Here is a 20,322-nt window from a genome sequence, read left to right as displayed (position 1 = left end):
GAAATCCCATGAAACCCCTATCAAAAAGTGCATTTTAAAAACAATAATTTCATTGAGGAATGGAGATTTGGGGTGAGTAGAGGTTAAAGTCTTAAGAAGTTCTCTAAAGTTAGTGATAAGGGGATCACTGGCATCTACTACTTAAATATTTAAATTTCTTGGATTTGTAGGTTTATACTTTTCATTGAATTTGAAAAACTTTAGCTTTTATTTCTTCAGATATTTTTCTGGCTCAGCAACCTCTCCTCCCACCAAAACATACTCCATTTGGGACTGTAATTACACATATATTAGGTCCCTTGAAGTTGTCTTAAGGCTCACAGATGCCATTTTCATATTTTTTAAATTTTTATTTTATTTATATGGGAGTCAAGGACTCCATATGCTGTCCAGGCTGGTCTCGAACTCCTGGGCTCAAGTGATCCACCCACCTTGGCCTCCCAAAGTGCTGGAATTACAGGCGTGAGCCACTGAGCCTGGCCCCATTTTCATATTTTTTAAATTCTTTATTTTCTGTGTTTCATTTTGGATGTTTCTATTGCTATATCTTCAACTAACATCAATTCTTTCTTCTGCAAAATTTAATCTGCTGGTAATTTACCATAGTGTATTTTTCATGTCAGACATTGTAGTTTTCATGTCCAAAAGTTTGACCTGGGTCTTTTTTATATCTTCTCTATTTCCACTTAACTTTTTGAACATATGGAATACAGTTATAATAACTTTTTAAATGTTCTGGTCTTCTGATCCTAATTTCTGGGTCAGTTTTGATTGATGGAGTATTCTGCTCATTATAGATCATGTTTACCCACTTCTCTCCAGGCCTGGTAGTCTTTGCTTGTATGCCAGACATAATGAATTTTATCTTGCTAGATGTTAATCCTTTTTCAAGAAACAGGGTCTCACTCGGTTGTCCAGGCTGGAGTATAGTGGCATGACCATAGCTCACTGCAGCCTTGAACTACTGGGTGCAAGCAATCCTCCCATCTCAGCCTCTCAAGTAGAAAGGTAATAAAACTGGAGGAAGAAAACTTGACTAAAGTGCATGCCAGCATGACCAGCTAATTTTAAATTGTTTGTAGAGATAGGGTCTCACTCTCTTGCCCAGGCTAATCTCAAACTCCTAGCCTAAGCCTCCCAAAGTGCTGGGATTACAGGCATGAGCCACTGTGCCTTGCAAAAAAGGTGATAATCTTTAATAAATTTTTAAAAATGCACAAAGCCAGGAAGGAAGGATTCTTACTCTCTCATTCCCAAGTAAAAAATATATCTCTAATAGACTCCATTACAAGTTCTCCAGGATCCATCTTTACATGGTTGCATAAATAACTATTAAAAGATAACCTAGTCTGATGTTGATGAAAAATGATAAAGGCCAAGCATGGTGAATCACACCTGTAATCCCAGCACTTTGGGAGGCCAAGGGGAGAGAATTGCTTGAGGCCAGGAGTTCGAGACCAGCTGGGCAACATAGCGAGACACCATCTCTATAAAAAATAAAAGTAAAAGTAAACTAGCTGGGTGTGGTGGCATGTGCCTGTAGTCCCAGCTACTTGGGAAGCTGAGGTGGGAGAATGACTTGAGCTTGGGGGGGTTGAGGCTACAGTGAGTCCTGATCATGCACTGTACTTCAGCCTGGCAGACAGAGCAAGGCCCTGTCTCCAAAAAAAAAAAAAAAAAAAAAAAACTCACTGAAAACCAGAAAATATCAGGTTTGCTCTCTCAGTGAGACCTCATATACTGATATACTCATTCACAATGGCGTGTTTTCCTTGGGTTGGGAAATAAATTTCCAAAGTTATAAATTCAAGGGCTAAGATAGACAGCAGAATGCAGGCAACCAGTTTAAAATTTCAGTTGCTGCCTCCTCAACTGTGTTATTCCACCCCCCAGAAAGTTCACTGTCCTTTGTATACCCTGAACTTCTTTTCTGAAGTTTTATTACCTAAGAGGTGATGTGTTTGCCAAAAGTGCTACTTGAATCAGACCTACAAGGAATGGCAACATCTTAAATTACATGCCTAAAATACAAGTTTTCCCCACTTCATGAATCGGTCTGGCACAATTCCCTATCCCTGTTAATTTCCTGAACCTTAATGTGATCCACTGGCTCAGGGTCACTATCAGTGTAGGTTACAGTAGTTTAGTAAGCCTAAATAAGAGTTTTATTCATTCCTGAGTGGGCAGAATGTATCAAAATTAAGAAAAGGACTGGGGAGTCAATTGGAGGTGATGTCAGTGAGGGTCACCTGCCCAAGGAAATAGCTGTGGCAGTACAGCTGTGGAGTGGAAAAGCTTACGTCTTTTTGGGTATACCTAAGAGTTGTAGGTCCTAGACATAAAAGAGAATGAAACAGGTAAGCAAAGAGGTAGCACACCAAAGAAAAAGTACAAGAATCACACGAAACTGAAATCAGGAAAAAAGGCAAGTAAGAGTAAATGAAGGGTCAGATTTGGTTATCGTGAAACTCAGATTTTTCATGATGAACTGCTAGAGGGCACAGTCATGCTATCCTGAAAATAAATCACCTGAAAGTATTCAACCTAGTTAAGAAAACTGCTTGAAGTTCTCTTGCAAGAGAATGAGAAGGTGCTCTAGATAAGGTACACAATGTTCTAAGTCCTCCTGAACAAGCAGTCTGTTTCCTTTTGAAGATGAATCATACGCAGGCCTAGCTTCCTAACAGTAACCTTCTACCTGTGAAGTACTCTCCTGTTGTGATGTGCTTGTGCTCACTGAGGATCATCTGGTATTAGTTAAAACTTTCAAACAGATTAAGGTGTTTATTTTTGTAGGTGTAGATTTGATTAGCACTTTCTTCTGCAGGATGATGACAAATGAATCTGTGGTCAGCATAAAAGAGCTGACATGTCTCTCCAAATACTTAATTTACAGACAATGACTGGCTCAGGGAGTTCTTCTGCCTCCAACTCTCTTTGATAATCGCCCTGGGTAATCAGCTGAACCAGTGGCACTACATATCACCACCTAGGCTATGTACTCCATATATGTGAATGGTGCCTCCTGGAGTTGTGCAAAGCAGCGACCTGTCTCTAAAATGGAAGTTTAACTTTAGATTTACACTAACTGAACTGCTTAAAATTCTTTAATTGTAAAGACCACTGCCAAGGACTAGGCCAGCTTAGTTGCAATCAAACTATCCTCAGGTTAATTTTAACATAACAAATATTTTCCATTTCTTTCAAAGCCTTCTATCACACACTATAATATCAGTTTTTCTATAAGTTTCACTTGGTGAAGTTTCCTAAATAAAAGACAGGCTAAGACAGAAAATTATTTAAAAAGTTATAAATATTTTCCCAAATAATTAAATGCTATGTCTTTATAATACACTCTTTTATCTCCTCAAATATTCACATTTCTATCTTTAAAAAAATATAAACATTATTCAAAACAAGGCTCTGGGGACTCTGGTCTAAAAGAAGGAAAAAAAAATTACTGGTATATTTAAAAGGCAACTCAATGTACAGACTGATTTTCTGCAACTTGCAAACTCTTCTACTTATGGTATCATTTTTCCTAGAAGATAATGATGGATTTCTTTACAGAATCAAAGTTCTTGAGGCCAAATTAGCTCTTTTTCTGACTCCTCAGTTCTCTAACCTTATATTTTATGTCTTTATCCTTCTATCCCACACATCTTCCTTAATTTTAAAATGCTTATAATTTCAAAGTTGTCACTGTTCAATGCTCTAACATTAAGACTTCTCTCTTTTTTTTTGAGACAGAGTTCTACTTTGTCACCCAAGCTGGAGTGCAATGGCATGTATAGCACACTGCAGCTTCAACCTCCTGGGCTTGAGGGATTCTCCCACCCCAGCCTCCCGAGTAGCTGGGACTACTGGCATCTGTCACCATGCTTGGATAATTTTTGTGTTTTTTTTTTGTAGAGATGGGATTTCACCATGTTGGCCAGGCTGGTCTTGAACTCCTGAGCTCAAGCAATCCACCCACCTCAGCCTCCCAAAGTGCTGGGATTATAGGCGTAAGCCAATGTGCCCGGCACATTAAGACTTCTTAATGGCAATACTAAAGCAATATTTTCCTACTATGTTACAAATACAAAATTAGAGTACTACAAACAGAATACTATCTTAACTGGTTTTATTTTCTCATATACATGGAGAATGGTTAGAAGGCAACTAGAAATATAAAGTCTTTTTCATTATCAAAGTTAAAGATCCCTAAGGTATGACACAAACTTACGTATTTCTTCCACGACTTGTGGATCACAGTCTTTGTATTTTTCTACTTCTGCCTTTAGCTGTTCCCTTTGGTCTCGAAGTGAAGAAAGCTCTTTTGCTAGCCTGGTTCGCTCTTCCTGCATTCCAGATAGTTTTATGTTCAATTAAGACAAACAAAATTCTATATGTTGTAAGGTAATACATTTTATAACAATTTCATTTTATTTCTTATAAATGATGTACATTAGACTTTTGACATTATATATATAAGTATACACACACAGATATTCACATATAAGAACAAGCTCAATTCTCATCTGTCCTGAAATCTCAAGTATCTTTTATATATATTGAATAACTAAATGAGAGTTAATATGTAGAATGGAATGATCATAAATAGGTGAGAGGTTCATGTTAGAACTCTAAGATGACCATGTTGTCGTATGTTAGAGAAAAAAATTATACTACTTTTTGAGTAGTTTCACAAGATTATGTCTATATGTGTAAGTAACATTTTAAGACAACATCAATCATTATACAATTATCTTTAAAAGTGTTCTAGACAATTTTTCAATTTTTAAGAATATTTTAATATATCCTTTATATTTTATATACATTTAAAGAAATAATACAATTGTAGCTTGAGGCCTCCCACCACCTATTCTTTAAAGGTAAACCAGAATAAAGCTTCAAAATACAATATGATCCAATAAAAACCATTTGAAATGTCTAGCCATATTTCTCACTAGCAGGTAGAAGTCATAGTGCTATACATATTCAATTTGTATTTCTGAAACCTGAAAAGTAAGCCCAAACAAAAACCAAATGTTGACAAAGATTATAGTACAGAATCATAGGATAAATCCGAGGCAAAATCAAGTAAAGTTCAAACTGCCTAACACGACTCTTAAGGTTGCTAGCTACCTTGTATTTTTTTATTTGTATTTTTCTACTTTGCTTTTAGCTGTTCCTTTTGGTTCCAAAGTGAAGAGAGTTCCTTTGCTAGCATTTGTACAAGAGACTGCATATACAGAGCAGCACGCTCAGAAGCAGCATAGCCCAGCAGAACTCTCAGCAGTGAGGAAAACTTTCTAGATCTGCACTTTTCACTGCAAGACCCACTAGCCACATGTGGCTACTCAATATATGCAATGTGGCCACTGTGACTGAGAAACTAAATTTAATTGTAGCTAATTTTTATTTAAATATAAATAGCCACACATGGTTAGTGTATGTCGTATTAGCACAGCTCAGGAGAGATTTTAAAATAACTAGAATATAAGAAGATGGTCATTATTTGCCATCAATACCCAAATTATACATGCTTCAAAAGGAACACTGTCACCAAGTGTGGTGGTGCCTGCCTGTAGTACCAGCTACTCAGGAGGTTGAGGCAGGGGAACCACTTGAGCCCAGGAGTTCAAGGGCAGCCTGGGCAATACAGAGATACTCCATCTCTAAAAAACAAACCAAAAAACAAAACAAAACAAAACAAAATCAAGAGGAGAAAAAAAGACAGGAGAAGCAGAGTAGTGAACATCCAATGTGAATATAATGATAGTTCTCCAGGTATAATGCATTCAAACAATCTTAGACAATCACTATCACTGAGATCTTTGCCAAAGTATTTAACCTCTTTGTACCTCCAGTTCCTTGAAAGCAAAATGGAGACAATAACAGTAGCCACCTCCCTAGACTGCTGGTAGGATTCAATAAATACACAAAATCCATTTAGAACAGTAGTTGCCTGGCTCAGAGTAAGCAGAATACACATGTCAGCTATTTTTCTTCTTTACCAACAGCAGGATCACCACCATCATCAAGAATAATATCTAGCAGATAGGGGATAGGTAGTTCTGAAAAGTCCTGGCTGGTAAGATCAGGATGAGCACAAGACTTCATCCTTCTTAGGAACGTTTCTGAACCACTAAACTCTTCTGATATCTGCAGGCGGCAACTATGTTTGCTAGTGGGTTTTTCCCCCAAGATGCACTTGTTCCAGTGGATTAACAGTAGACTGGCTGACAACTTCTGGGCAAGCATATGTCACCATTAGTTGAAGGTAGTTCTACAAGTTATTGCCAGTGTTTAAAAAAAACAAACAAAAGGAACAAATAAAGAAGTGGTAGTTGGTACTGTCAACTGAAGAGGAAACAGAACAGCTTCAGGTTATGCCCAGTTTACTTTTCCTTGAATATTCCTCAGAAATGACTATTCTCCAATTCCTATCTGTGACTGTGCTGATGATTCACATAAAAGAATGTACGTGAAATAACTTTGAAAGCATAAAGCCGCTGTAAAGCTTTGCTATATCCCTTTCTACTATGCGACAAGTTTTCCAGTTGCTTTCTTTCCCAATCAAGTGATACAAATAGAGACCCGGATGAAATGCTTAGTGGTTCATTTTGATCTTCAATATTTTTTAAAGTCATAAATCTATAGTTTAGATAACGATGAAAACAGAAAGTGAAATGATTTTTCAAAATCTCTAACCTAATACTTAGAAAAATATTGTACTTTAAAAAATAAAATAGTAGGTCAATATTTATTTTAAAAATTTTAAAATATTACAAGGCCAAAGATACTATGTTGATGGTTTTCAGTTTGTTCTATGCAAAAAAAATTTTTAAAAGACTCTTAAAAATTTACATAAACATTTATCTAGGGCTTACCATGTACCAGGTCCTCTTCTAGGTGCTTTGCAAATATTAACTAGTTTAATCCACACAATAACCCAATGAAGTATAATAGATTTTGTTATTCCCCATTTTGCAGTAGAGAAAAGTGAAAACAGAATTTAGGAGACTTTCAAACCCAGGCAGTCTGGCTTTAGGGTTTATGCTTCTATGCTATGCTGCCATATATAATAATAATAAAATCTAGACTCACAATTAGTGAATCCTACGAGATCAAACGTTCCTATCCTTGGCTATGATCCCCTTCTCTTCTGGTAGAAATGCATCCTTCTCACAGGAAGCTCTGTGTCCTTACTCTAATATTTAGAATTGCCATTATTAAAAGAATCTATAGACACAAACTTACCGTTTCACATCGGCCAATTTTAGCTTTCTCAATGCTTTTCTGTAGGCTTGCATGCTTTTGACTTCCCTCAGACAACTAGAGAATCAAAAACAAATAAAACAGCTTGCTAAGATAAACTGACACGTAGTAGTTGATGAAAACAAAGTCCGCGGGGTGCGGTGGCTCACACCCCAGCACTTGCCCCAGGCCGAGGCGGGCGGATCACAAGGTCAAGAGATGGAGACCATCCTGGCCAACATGGTGAAACCTTATCTCTACTAAAAATACAAAAATGAGCTGGGCGTGGTGGCGCACGCCTGTAGTCCCAGCTACTCGAGAGGCTGAGGTTGCAGTGAGCTGAGATTGCGCCTCTGCACTCCAGCCTGGCGACAGAGCAAGACCCCGTCTCAAAAAAAAAAAAAAAAGAAAACAAAGTCAAACACTATACTGGGAACTAATTTCTCCAATTGAAGAAAACCAAGGACCATGAATCATTAGGGTACACTGAAAAAAAAAAAAGAGTTTAAAAAACATTTTGTTTTTATTCCATGCAGATAGATAAAACGAATATCATGCCTTTAATCTTTTCCACAGAGTCTCCATTTATTAGGTTCCCCACTCCTACTCCAAGTAACTTGAGGTCTATTATTTAGTTAGAAATTGAACTTGAAGGCCAAGCACGGTGACTCATGCCTGTAATCCCAGCACTTTGAGAGGCCAAGGCAGGCAGATCGCATGATCCCAGGAGCTGGAGACCAGCCTGGGCAACACGGCAAAACCCCATCTCAACAAATACAAAAAAATTTAGCCAAGCATGATGGCATGAGCCTGTAGTCCCAGCTACTCGGGAAGCTGAGGTGTGAGGTTGTGAGGACTGCTTGAGCCTGGGAGCTTCAGGCTGCAGTGAACTGTGATAACCCCACTGCACTCCAGCCTGGGTGACAGAGTGAGACCGTTTCAAAAAAAAGAAAGAAATTGAATTTGAAAATCCAAAAAAATCTTTTATATAAATTCTCTCTGCAAATTTTATTTCACTTCTGACTAAAGTCTTTTCAAAATACCTGACTTATTTCACTAAGTCAATAATAAATTTGTCACTTATTATTAAATAAAGTACTTTACAAGGAATTGCATAGTTACATATTATGTTCTCAAAGAAGAAAATAATCTGTTAGCCTGTTGCCAATTTTAGCTATGTTTTATATCTTTTTCTCTTTTTTTTCTTGAGACAGTGTCTCACTCTGGCACCCAGGCTGGAGTGCAGTGTCACGAACATGACTCCCTGCAACCTTTGCCTCCCAGGTTCAAGCCATCTTCCAACCTCCACCTCCCAGTAGCTGGGACTGCAGGTGTTCACCACCACAATCAGCTATTTTAAAAATTTTTTCTAAAGATGGAGTTTCGCCATGTTGCCCAGGCTGGTCTTGAACCCCTAGGCTCAAGCAATCTTCCGACCTCGGCCTTCCAACATGCTGGGATCACAAGTGTGTACCCTGGTACTCCGCCTGTTTTATGTGTCTTAAAAGTCATCAGTTCAAACTTTTTACTCAGCTTAGAAAGTAGGTAAGTTATATGTGGAAATGGATTAAACAATACTAGCATAAGGAGACTACAGATATTGAATGTTGATTGGCATGTGGGTAGGCCTACACATCAAAAAGGACTGATTAATTTCAGAGTGTTGGCTTCTTTTCTCAATTTTATTAATCTCACCTGGGTCTACAAGTAAACAGATAATCACAGGGAATTCTGAATACCAAATTCTCCACATCTTTTGCTATAAACTAGTTAGAAATTACAGTTTCGTGTGATTAGGTAAGGGCCTTCTTAAAAAATATTCCACTCTTCCCTCACTCTTGAATTATAAACATTTAGAAAATAATTAATAATTGGATAGATTTAATTTCTGTTGGCTGATTATAAAAAACTAACTGTTTACGGCCGGGCATGGTGGCTCACACCTGTAATCCCAGGACTTTGGGAGGCTGAGGCGGGCAGATCACGAGGTCAGGAGATCGAGACCATCCTGGCTAACATGGTGAAACACCGTTTCTACTGAAAATATAAAAACAAAATTAGCCGGGTGTGGTGGAAGGCACCCGTAGTCCCAGCTACTTGGGAGGCTGAGGTGGGAGAATGGCGTGAACCCGGGAGGTGGAGCTTGCAGTGAGCCGAGATCGCGCCACTGCACTCCAGCCTGGGTGACAGAGTGAGACTCCATCTCAAAAGAAAAACTAAACCGCCCCCCCAAAAAAAACAACAACAAAAAACTAACTGTTCACAATATGATCTAGTTATATGTAAAGAGTGGATAATATTTAGATACTCTTTTTTGCTTAAAATTCAGAAATACTATCTTCAAAAAGTTGGTAGGTTTATCCTTGCTTTGGGAAATCTTTCACTTCTCAGTACACATAAAGGGACCGTTGCAAGCTTTCCTTTAACAGTTCTCCAGTCACTGATTCTAATCCATAGCATGAACAAGATCTATAGATAATGCCAGGCAGACACCACTACAAACCAGTTATACCTCTCCTTGCGAGTAATTATCTTCCTGAGTTAAAAAAAAAAATCTGCTGTGTGATATATATATATATATATGTATATATGTATGTATATGTGTGTATATCTATCTATCTATCTATGACGGAGTTTCACTCTTCTTGCCCAGGCTGGAGTGCAATGGCACAGTCTTGGCTCACTGTAACCTCCGCCTCCCAGGTTCAAGCGATTCTCCTGCCTCAGCCTCCAGAGTAGCTGGGATTACAGGCACCCACCACCACATCCGACGAATTTTTTGTATTTTTAGTAGAGATGGGGTTTCGCCATGTTGGCCAGGCTGGTCTCGAACTCCTGACCTCAAGCAATCCACCCACCTCAGCTTCCCAAAGTGCTGGGATCACAGGCGTGAGCCACCACACCCGGCCAGAGTCTAGTTCTTTTAAAAAAGAGTTCCCATTTATAAAATAAAGTCATAACTTAAAAGTTAATATTAGCCTGACCAACATAGGGAAACCCTGTCTCTACTAAAAATACAAAAATTAGTCAGTCGTGGTGGCGCACACCTATAATCCTAGCTACTCGAGAGGCTGAGGCACGAGAATCGCTTGAACCTGGGAGGCAGAGGTTGCAATGAGTTGAGATCGCACCACTGCACTCCAGCCTGGGCAACAGGGTGAGACTCTATCTCAAAATAAAAAAAATTAAAAAAAAGAAGTTAATATTCCATCCTGAAGGACCTACCTGAACTAATTAAAATATATACATAACATTTAAATTTAGGAGTAAATAATTTTTTCCAATTAAAAAAATGCATATTTTAGCATAACATTTTTCCATTAGAAGTATTTTTAAAATAATCAGACAGACATTATCCAAAAAGTTACTAATTATATAAAAGCCAATAATTAAAGGACATTTTATATATATATATATATTTACACACACACACACACGCACACAAATATATATATATATATATATATATATATATTTTTTTTTTTTGTGAGACGGGCTAGTTCTGTTTTTTTGTTTTGTTTTTTGAGACAGGGGCTAGAATGCAGTGGCCCGAACTCGGCTCACTGCAACCTTTGCCTTCCAGGCTCAAGCAATCCTCCCACCTCAGCCTCCCAAGTAGCTGGAACCACAGACACATGCTACCATGCCCAGCTAATTTTTGTATTTTTTTTGTAGAGATGAACTTTGTCATGTTGCCCAGGCTGGTCTTGAACTCCTGGGCTTGAGCAATTCGTGCACCTGGGCTTCCTAGAGTGCTGGGATTGCAGGCATGAGCCACCACACCCAGCCAGGATATATACCTTAATTATATTAATTAAGAGCCTTTCAGGTACTATACATCTGTTTGGAATTATTTACAACTTAAAAGCATTTGAAAGAGAGCTCATTCAGAAATTCCTTAATTATGAAAATAGTCTTACATATTTCAAATGTGAAGCATGGAATTTATGCTTTGTCATTTAAAGTATCTTGGTAATAGAGGAAGGCAAAATCCAAATGATGTTATTAAAGGAAAAGCGTCTGCTAATTATCCTAAGTACTGAAACAATTTGGTTCAACTCAATAATGAAGGATTCTTGGCTCACTGCATAGTTCTTAAAATCCCAACCACTGGAAACAAACAATGAAAGCAATTATTGTGGGGCTGCCCATGCTATCAGCTTTTCATCTATACAACTGCATTACTGCCATAGTTCCTAACCTACACCTTGGAAATAAACCAAATGTAGTCCTCAAGTGATAAAAGCTGAGATTTCTAGTCACCGTATATAAACTATCTGAACCAGTAGTTATCAAACTTTAGCATATAGTGGATCCTAAAGGGCTTTTTAAGGCACAGGTTGCTGGGCTCTACCTCCTGAGTTTCTGAATAGCACATCTGGGGTGGGGCCCAATAATGTGCATTTTTAGTATGTTCCCAGGTGATGCTGCTAGTTGGGGACACCACATTTCTGAGAATTAGTGAACTAAACAAGAATCTATTTTCTTACAGTAACAAACCCAACTAAAACACACAGGATATTTATATATAGAAAAATATTATCTAGTTCACAAACAAAGATGAATTACTGCTAAATACTGTAGCCCGAAGTAGAAAACATCTTAATGTTTGTCTTTAAGAGAAATACAAAAGTCCACATTTACAAAAATAGAGAGGTGATAGCCTATATTTTTAAAAAGGCATGGGCTGGGCACAGTGGCTCACACCAGTAATCCCAGCACTTTGAGAGGCCAAGGCAGGTGGATCACTTGAGGTCAGGTGTTCGAGACCAGCCTGACCAACATGGTGAAACCCTGTCACTACTAAAAATACAAAAATTAGCTGGGTGTGGTGGTGTATGCCTGTAATCCCAGCTACTCAGGAGACTGAGGCAGAAGAATCGCTTGAACCCAGGAGGCAGAGGTTGCAGTGAGCCAAGATCGCACCACTGCACTCCAGCCTGGGTGAAAAAGCGAGACTTCATCTAAAATAAAAATAAATAAATAAATAAATAAAAAGGTATTTACCATAATATTCCTTTAAAGAGCAAAGTCTTCAACATTCTATAATGCAATTGATAATGGCAGGAGGCAGAAAAATGCCTAGGCAGATAGAGGCGGGTCCCTGGTGGAACCCCACCTCCAAGCCGCAACAGTTTAAAGCCTGAAAGCCAAGCTACAAATTAAATCCACGGACTAGACAGAGAACCTGTCTTCCCATTTGGTGGCTTTCCTCTGATCCCCACCCTTCACCTATTTTACATATACCTACTCTTTCCTAATTGGTTTTCTATATTGCTGTGCCCACCTTTGAGTGGTGCCTTTAGTCTTTCTTTGCATACTCACAAACCAATCAGTATGTACTCCCCTATTCTGTGCCCATAAAAGCCCCAGATTCAGCCACACTGGGAGAGAAATCATTGGACTATGGGGTAGGGGACCATTCCCTGAGTCCCCTCTCCACTAAGACCTGTTCTGTCACTCAATGAAATTCTTCTCTGTCCATCCTTACCCTTCAACTGTCAGCATATTCTTGTTCTTCTTGGAAGCAGAATAAGAGCTCAGGAACTGCCAATGGCAGTACAAGCTGTAACACAGGTGGGCTGAGTGGGCAGGGTACCTCCAGCAGCAGGCCTGAAGCTGAGCAAGGGCTGGGTGGGGGCGAGTGGAGTGCTGCTGGCTGTGGAGGTCTCCAGTTGGCAAAGTGGCTGAGAAAAATCTTGTGTCATAATTACATACTGTAACAAATCCACTTCCAAATTTCACTAAAGCCAATAATAATTTTTAAAAACTCAGTAACCCAGAACAAAACTGCAGCTGCAACAATAAAAACTACTTATAATTAGTAAAAACAGAGTTTCATCTTTATTTATTTTTTTGAGACAGGGTCTTACTCTGTTGTTCAGGCTGGAATGCAGTGGCATGATCATGGCTCACTACAGCCTTGAAATGCAGGGTTCAGGCAATCCTCCTACCTGAGCCTCCTGAGTAGCTGAGACTACAGGCATGCACCACTATGCCTAATTTTTTATTTTTATTGTAGAGACAAGGTCTCACTATGTTGCCCAGGCCAGTCTCAAACTCCTGAGCTCAGGTGATCCTCCCACCTTGTCCTCCCAAAGTGCTGGAATTACAGGCATGAACCACCACACCCAGCCTAGGATTTCATCTTTATATCTGAGGAACTGACACAATGCTTCTTTTTAAATGCATTCCAGGTCACTTATATAGATAATCAGGATTGAGAAACATAATGCCAATGTTTTCTAAAGGGCTAATTCATTGCCTGGAGGAACTGACTATTCATAAGACACAGAATGATTGATTCAAGCTGGCTGCATTGGAATTCTGATTTATTCTTTTTTAGAAATTAAAAAAATGTTGAAGCATTAAAGGAAGAATATAGAGACGTTCACAGATGGGAAAGAATGCCAAAGAACAGAGAATGAGAAAGAGATAATAGCAAAAGCAACTAGATCAGCCTACTGCTTTATCAAAATTCGTGCACTATGTTGTGGGAAAAAAAAAAAGGTTATATTTCCATTCTGCTTTAAAAAGAAAAAAAAAAGCCACACAATTTATTTATTTATTTGGGTTTTTTGTTTCCTTGTTTTGCTTTGTGACAGGGTCTCGTTCTGTCACCCAGGCTGGAGTGCAGTGGTGTGATCATAATCTCCCAGGCACAGGCAATCTTCCCACCTCAGCCTCTTGAATAGCTATGACTACAGTTAGGCACCACCATGCCAGCTAATTTTTTTATTTCTCATTTTTTTGCAGAGATGGGGTCTCGCTATGTTGTCCAGGCTGGTCTCCAATTCCTGAGCTCAAGTAAACTTCCTGCCTTGGCTTCCCAAGTGTTGGGATTACAGGTATGAATGACTGAGCCTGGCCTTGTTTATGTTAAAATTTAAAATCTGTATTTTCTAATAAAGGTAATATTCCATTTAAAAATTAATCATAAGGAAACAATAAGCACTGTAAAGATATATTTATATATAAAGATGGGAGCAATATACTTGTCTCAACAATAGCAAAATGTTCATATTTCATGGTATAAATATGTCATAATTACACAACCAATGGAAGTGTTTTCAAAGTATTTTTAATGAAAAATTCCCGTGGGATACAACTCAGTTTTTTAAAAGCTAGAAGGAAAATTGTAATACATTGAGAGCCTACCTATGACCAAAAAAACAACAAACAAACAAAAATCACTGCAAGAAAATGCATTAAATCTAAGCAATGGTTATCTCTGTGTTGTGAAACATACTTTTAAGTTTTCTATATGAGCATATATAACTACTATTTTAAAAATTATTTTTAAGTTATATGAATATATTCTCAAAAGATTAAAATGTGAGCATTCTTGTTTTAAAAGACTCAAAGCAAAATCCTCATTTGTCTTTCCACTTCTGCACCATCCCTACAACCCCCTCCCCAGAGTGACTTCTGTAAAGCCCAGTGTGCATCCTTCTTATTTCTTTGCTTTACATCTAGATATAGATCAATATGGATAACATTAAAAACATATAGGGGATTATCCTTTACGTAGTGTCTTACGCCTTGCTATTTTCAGAGAAATTTCCACATCTGCATATATAGTTAGGTCTACTTTGATTTCTTTTTTGTTGTTGTTGTTGAGATGGAGTCTTGCTCTGTCGCCCAAGCTGGAGTGCAGTGGCGTGATCTCGGCTCACTGCAACCTCTGCCTCCCGGGTTCAAACGATTCTCCTGCCTCAGCCTCCTGAGTAGCTGAGATTACAGGGGTGTGCCACCATGCCTGGCTAATTTTTGTATTTTTAGTAGAGAAGGGGTTTCATGATGTTGGTCAGGTTGGTCTCAAACTCCTGACCTCGTGATCCACAGTCTCCCACTGTTGCTCAGGCTGGAATGCACTAGTGCAATCATAGCTCATCGTAGCCTCAAAACTGCTGGGCTCAAGTGATCCTCCTGCTCCAGCCTCCTGAGTAGCTAGGGCTACAGGTGTGCACCATCATACCTGGCTAATTAAAATTTTTTTTTTGTAGAGACGAGGTCTCACTATGTTGCCCAGGCTGGTCTCAAACTCCTGGCCTCATGCGATCCTCCTGCCACAGTCTCCTAAAGTCCTGGGATAACAGGTGTGAACCACCAAGCCTGGACTCATTCATTAAAAAAAAAAACAAAAACAAACAAACAAAAAAACCAAACACTTTTATGTTTTAGAGCAGTTTTAGGTTCAAAGTACAACTGAATGAAAGGTATAGAGATTTCCCATATATGACCTAATTCCACATATGTACAGCCTCCTCTGCTATCAAAATCCCACACAAGATGGTACATTTGCTACAATCAGTGAACCTACACTGACATCATTATCATCCAAAGTCCACTGTCTACATGAGTTCAAAGTCTTTTGTTCAGTGGTTGTGGGAAACAACTCTCCATGCCCTCTGGATTCTAAACTACATAGCTACAACGAGGCAAACAGCCCAAATTACTGCTGGCATCCACCTTGTCATCATGAAGAAAGCCAACCTGAGGACATGGGCATCGCACAAAAGGCAAAGCCAAGATAAACGCAGAGAAATGGAGTCAGAGTCTTAAACGATGTCTGAAACATGCTCTACCATTTTCTTTTCTGTTCTTTTTTTTTTTTTTTTTTGAGACAGGGTCTCTGTCACCCAGGCTAGAGTGCAGTGGCATGATCGTGGCTCACTGCAACCTCAACCTCCCGAGCTCAAGCAATCCTCCCATCTCAGCCTCCCGAGCTGCTGGGAAAACAAGTGTGCACCACCACACTAGGCTAATTTTTGTATTTTTCGTAGAGGCAGTGTTTTACCATGTTGCCCAGGCTGGTCTTGAACCCCTGGAGTCAAGCAATCTTCTTGCATTGGCCTCCCAAAGTGTTGGGATTACAGGCATGAGCCACTGTGCCTGGACCATACTCTACTTTTGAAAAATTTGAACTTAAACACGTTGTTAAATCAATCTCCCCTCTATCTTTTAAGCAAAGTAAACCTGGATTTTCTGCCTTTAACACAGTAAATATTTTAACTGTTACAATGCATGAAGCTTTAATAATAATCTCTTTCATATAGTGCTGGCCAACTATGAAGGCTGTGAAAAATTTTGGGAGATATCAAATTTAAAACATCCTATTCCTCTATTTTGGGACATACAACAAAGTGTCCAAGAATAAGAGTGTCTGGAATAAAGTAATGCATGCCAGGAAAGCTCTTCATTCAGTAAGCATTTATAAAGTACCCACTACATATACAGTTACAGTATTATTGGCTCAGATCTTTTCACAAAATATAGCTGGGTAATGAACAACTTAAGGTATTGCTTTGCATGTAGTGAGTACTGGATGTTTGTTGAATATTTTTGGATTAACTTATTTTTCATTATATGCTGTAAGACAGTAGTCATTAAAAGAAAACACTCTGTGAAGCTAGCAAGAATACAGCATATTAATGTTCCACTTAACCAGAGGGTTAAATTTCCAACAATCCAACTCTGAGGAACACATTAAGAACCTAGAATTAAGAAATGTAGTCCAGAAGTCCTAAATAATGGACATAGAAAGAGTATGAATATCCCATCAAGTAAGAAACATAAAGGACAAGTGAAGCCACTTAATAAGTACATGCTGAGACACACATAAAATAATGCCTGCTAAAGATAGGACCACAATCAATTACAATGTGAAAAAACAAACTGTCACGCAGAGTCAGAGCCTAACAAGTGACTAGTACCTCAACTAGATATAATAAGACTAAACTAATAAAAGTAGAAATAGGCCGTGCATAGTGGCTCATGCCTGTAATCCCAACACTTTGGGAGGCCAAGGTGGGAAGATCGGTTGAGGCCAGGAGTTCGAGACCAGCCTGGCCAGGAGAGCAAGACCCTATCTCTGGCAAAAAAAAAAAATTAAAAATTAAAAATTAGCTGGGCATGGTGGCATGCACCTGTAGTCCTAGCTACTCAAGAGGGTGAGGGTGAGGAATGAGGATCACTTGAGCCACAAAAGTCAAGGCTACAGTGAGCCATGATTGCACCACTACACTCCAGCCTGGGCAACAGAGTGAGGCCTTGGCTATTAAAAAAAAAAAAGCAGAAAGAAGAAATGGAAATATGGAAGAAAAAAAGCAGGCAGATTCTAAAAGGAACCATTTTTAACTTCTAGGAAGGATTAAAAATATTAAAAAGTAGTTAAGAGATATGAAAGATCCAACAGAAGCCTAACGGTGTCAGGACAATGAACTTAGTCATGGCTACAGTCAAAGGCTTACGTAGAATCCAGTTAGAAATCATTCAGATATTCTGAGAGTCAAAGACATGCAAAATCCAACTGATGCATGAAGGAAGTTACATATAAACTTATGAATGTTTACAGACTGTTTAGACCTGAGAAATGGGTTCTCCTATAACAAATCCAGAGATGAGGGCTAAGTTGCAGAGGCCACTAATTGTCTACCAATATCCATTCTTTCTTAGTAACAGGACCTCAGACAATAGGCCTAGCTAAAAACAAAAAAACAAGAAACTGTATTTCCCTGCCTACTTCAAATCAGGTGTAGCCATATGACTAAGTTTTGTCCAATAAAATGGGATCAGATGTTGGAAGCGGATGGGCCCTTTACCCTTCCCTCTCTCCTTCGTGCTACCTCTGTAATAAGGACATGATGGAGAGTGCTTCAGGAGTCACAACAGCAGTCTGCTAGGGGGGGCACGTAATTTTTGTCTCTTTTTTAGTCTAGAGTTATTCCAGTCCACTGACTGCAATTTCAGCTTCCTGTCCCTTATCCCAACCAAGGCCTGGAGAAATGGAGAGAAAGAGAGAGGAGGTAAATGAGACAGGAAATACACTTAACAAGTATTGTTGTTAAGATGCCTCAGTGTTCTCTGGGCCTAGGAGATATGTAAGCTAAATCCTTTTAGGCCACACTTCTGGGTTTTTTGTGGGTGTCCCTGTTGGACACTCCCCAGCTGCAATCCACATGATGTAGAAAACACATTCAATTTTTCTGATTGCTACCCAACATTCCACCTCTCACCATCCGGCTTCTCTGTTTGCCCCCAATCTCCTTCCAGCCTGGGTTTTCAGAGATTCATAGTACACAGACTCTCCATTAGGTTTCAATGCCCTTCTCTGGGACAGAATTTAACACAGCTCGAGGTGAGCTCTTGTTCTCCCACTTTTGTGTGTGGGTCACATGCAGTCCATGGAAATACTCATATACTCAACAAATTTCAGGCTTGCTGGCCAAGGTCCTACTTTTACGTATTATAAAAACTGAAAGAATCTCCCAACAGATCTACATAGATGCTAAAGATCAGCAAAATTATTTTCACATATGGAATTGCTTTTTTCCTATTTTTTTTCCAAGAGCATTGGACAAGAACAGGCCTAAAAGATTAGCCAATTCAGTGGTCTCCATCATGTCACTAAAGTTGTCTAGGCTGAAAGTTTCTCATACTTGATTCAGTTTTACTCCTGGCATTTCTGAATACTTATGAGAATTAAGATTGTCCACCATTGAAATTTCTAATGAAAATATTGTTTAATTACTATTTTAAATGTTTTAATGTAATGTTATTCAGTTCCTTTAATTTTGTTTATTAGAAGACATCGATCTAAAATAAAACAAATTATTTGCTAAGAAACACCAGTTAAGAGTTTAAACTATAATTTCTACTTAAATAGAATTAACTTAAAGATTTAAACTTCTATTTAGATCAGGTTAAAATAAACTTCCCATTAAATTTATAAAGTCTGAGAAATATTCAGTGATTAGAGTACCTGGCCATAAAGGCTTTTATCTTTTTAAGAGAATAATGCTCTTACTTTTCTACTTCTGCCTCTTACAGTAGAATGGTTCAAGAGGACTCGGATTTCAAAAAATTAAAAGGGCAAACTAACGCCTTCCCTTCCATGGGCTATATAGCTAAAGAAGAGCGAAGAAAGCAAGAGAACACATTCAACGGCAAACTAGCTCAAGAGTTGTGAGCAACCCACCAAACAAAGATTGATGGTAAACCAAAGTGTTAGAGGTTGTTTGAAAGGTGAATGCATATAGCTTTAAAAAATAACAATTAATATAATTTAAAACGGAGATTGCTTTGTTTCGGATCTAAAGTTAAGCTATTTTTTTCAAAGAGTTATCGTATACAAAAGTTATGGTTAAGTAAATATAAATACTGAGGAACCTGAACAAGGCCCCATATCTGAATGTGATGAAATACAGGCCTGGATGTTTAAACCATGCCCTTGAGTCAAGTAAGAGCTAGACTTTAAATGAAAAAAAGCACCCTCCTAACAAGGTTATTTTTATGAAACTTCTAAGTACACAGCCTGGTGTGGTGGTGTGCCCCTGCAGTCCCAGCCACTTAGGAGGCTAAGGAGCACTTAAGACCAGGAGTTCTAGGCTGTTGTGTGCTACGCTGATCAGGTGTCTACACTAAGTTTGGCACCAATATGGTGACCTCCTGGGAGTGGGGACCACTAGATTGCCTAAGAGGGGTGAACCAGCCCTAGTAGGAAACAGAACAGGTAAAAACTCCCGTGCTGATCAGTAGTGGGATCATGGCCATGAACAGCTACTGCATTCCAGCCTGGGAAACACAGCAAGACTATCTCTTAAAAAAAAAAAATTTATATATATATATATATATTTGTTTATTTTATATATATAGCAGCCAGAGATGTTATGAATACTGAAATTTTAAAATTTATAAAATATTGATATGCTTTGGGGGCAGCAAAACAGCCCAAACAAATTGAAATTGAGGCTATTCCAGGAAAGCAAGAATATATGTAACTTTGACACTCTGCCACTACCTGGTAGCAGCATCAAAATTGTAGGCCCAGTTTTTTTGTAGAATAAATCTTTTCCAGGTTGTTTGATTTGGGGGGAGTATATTTTTGAAGAATGGCTGCCACAAACCTGTATCTCATATGAAACACTGAGGAGTGTTTGGGAATGGGAATTCTATAGCTGTAGGGTCAGCCTTCTCAGGTTCATCTACCAAATAGCTTCAACAGCAAAGGAGAATCATTGCTGGAGGAAGGTTTGGAAGCCCAGCCCAAAGCTACCTGCCACAAAAGCAAAACAG

The 20,322-nt window shown here is 38.7% G+C and overlaps 1 protein-coding gene across 2 annotated transcripts in view; it reads right to left on the bottom strand.

The window, feature by feature from the left end:
- The window catches only part of MND1 (meiotic nuclear divisions 1), a 76,498-nt gene that overhangs the window by 13,897 nt on the left and 42,279 nt on the right, over positions 1-20,322 (bottom strand). Inside the window, exons 5-6 of one of the 2 annotated variants that reach the window (XM_003257852.4) lie at positions 7,249-7,323; positions 4,229-4,343 (exon numbers count right to left, since the gene is read on the bottom strand). In XM_003257852.4, coding sequence (XP_003257900.3) covers positions 4,229-4,343; positions 7,249-7,323 — 190 coding nt within the window. The remainder of the gene's footprint in view (positions 1-4,228; positions 4,344-7,248; positions 7,324-20,322) is intronic. The other variant, XM_004088538.3, reaches the window with a different exon arrangement.

This window comes from Nomascus leucogenys, chromosome 7b (genome assembly GCF_006542625.1).
Source record: "Nomascus leucogenys isolate Asia chromosome 7b, Asia_NLE_v1, whole genome shotgun sequence".
Classification (NCBI taxonomy): Eukaryota; Metazoa; Chordata; class Mammalia; order Primates; family Hylobatidae; genus Nomascus; species Nomascus leucogenys.
Note: the sequence above shows the minus strand (reverse complement) of the source record. Positions and strands in the feature narration are given on the sequence as shown.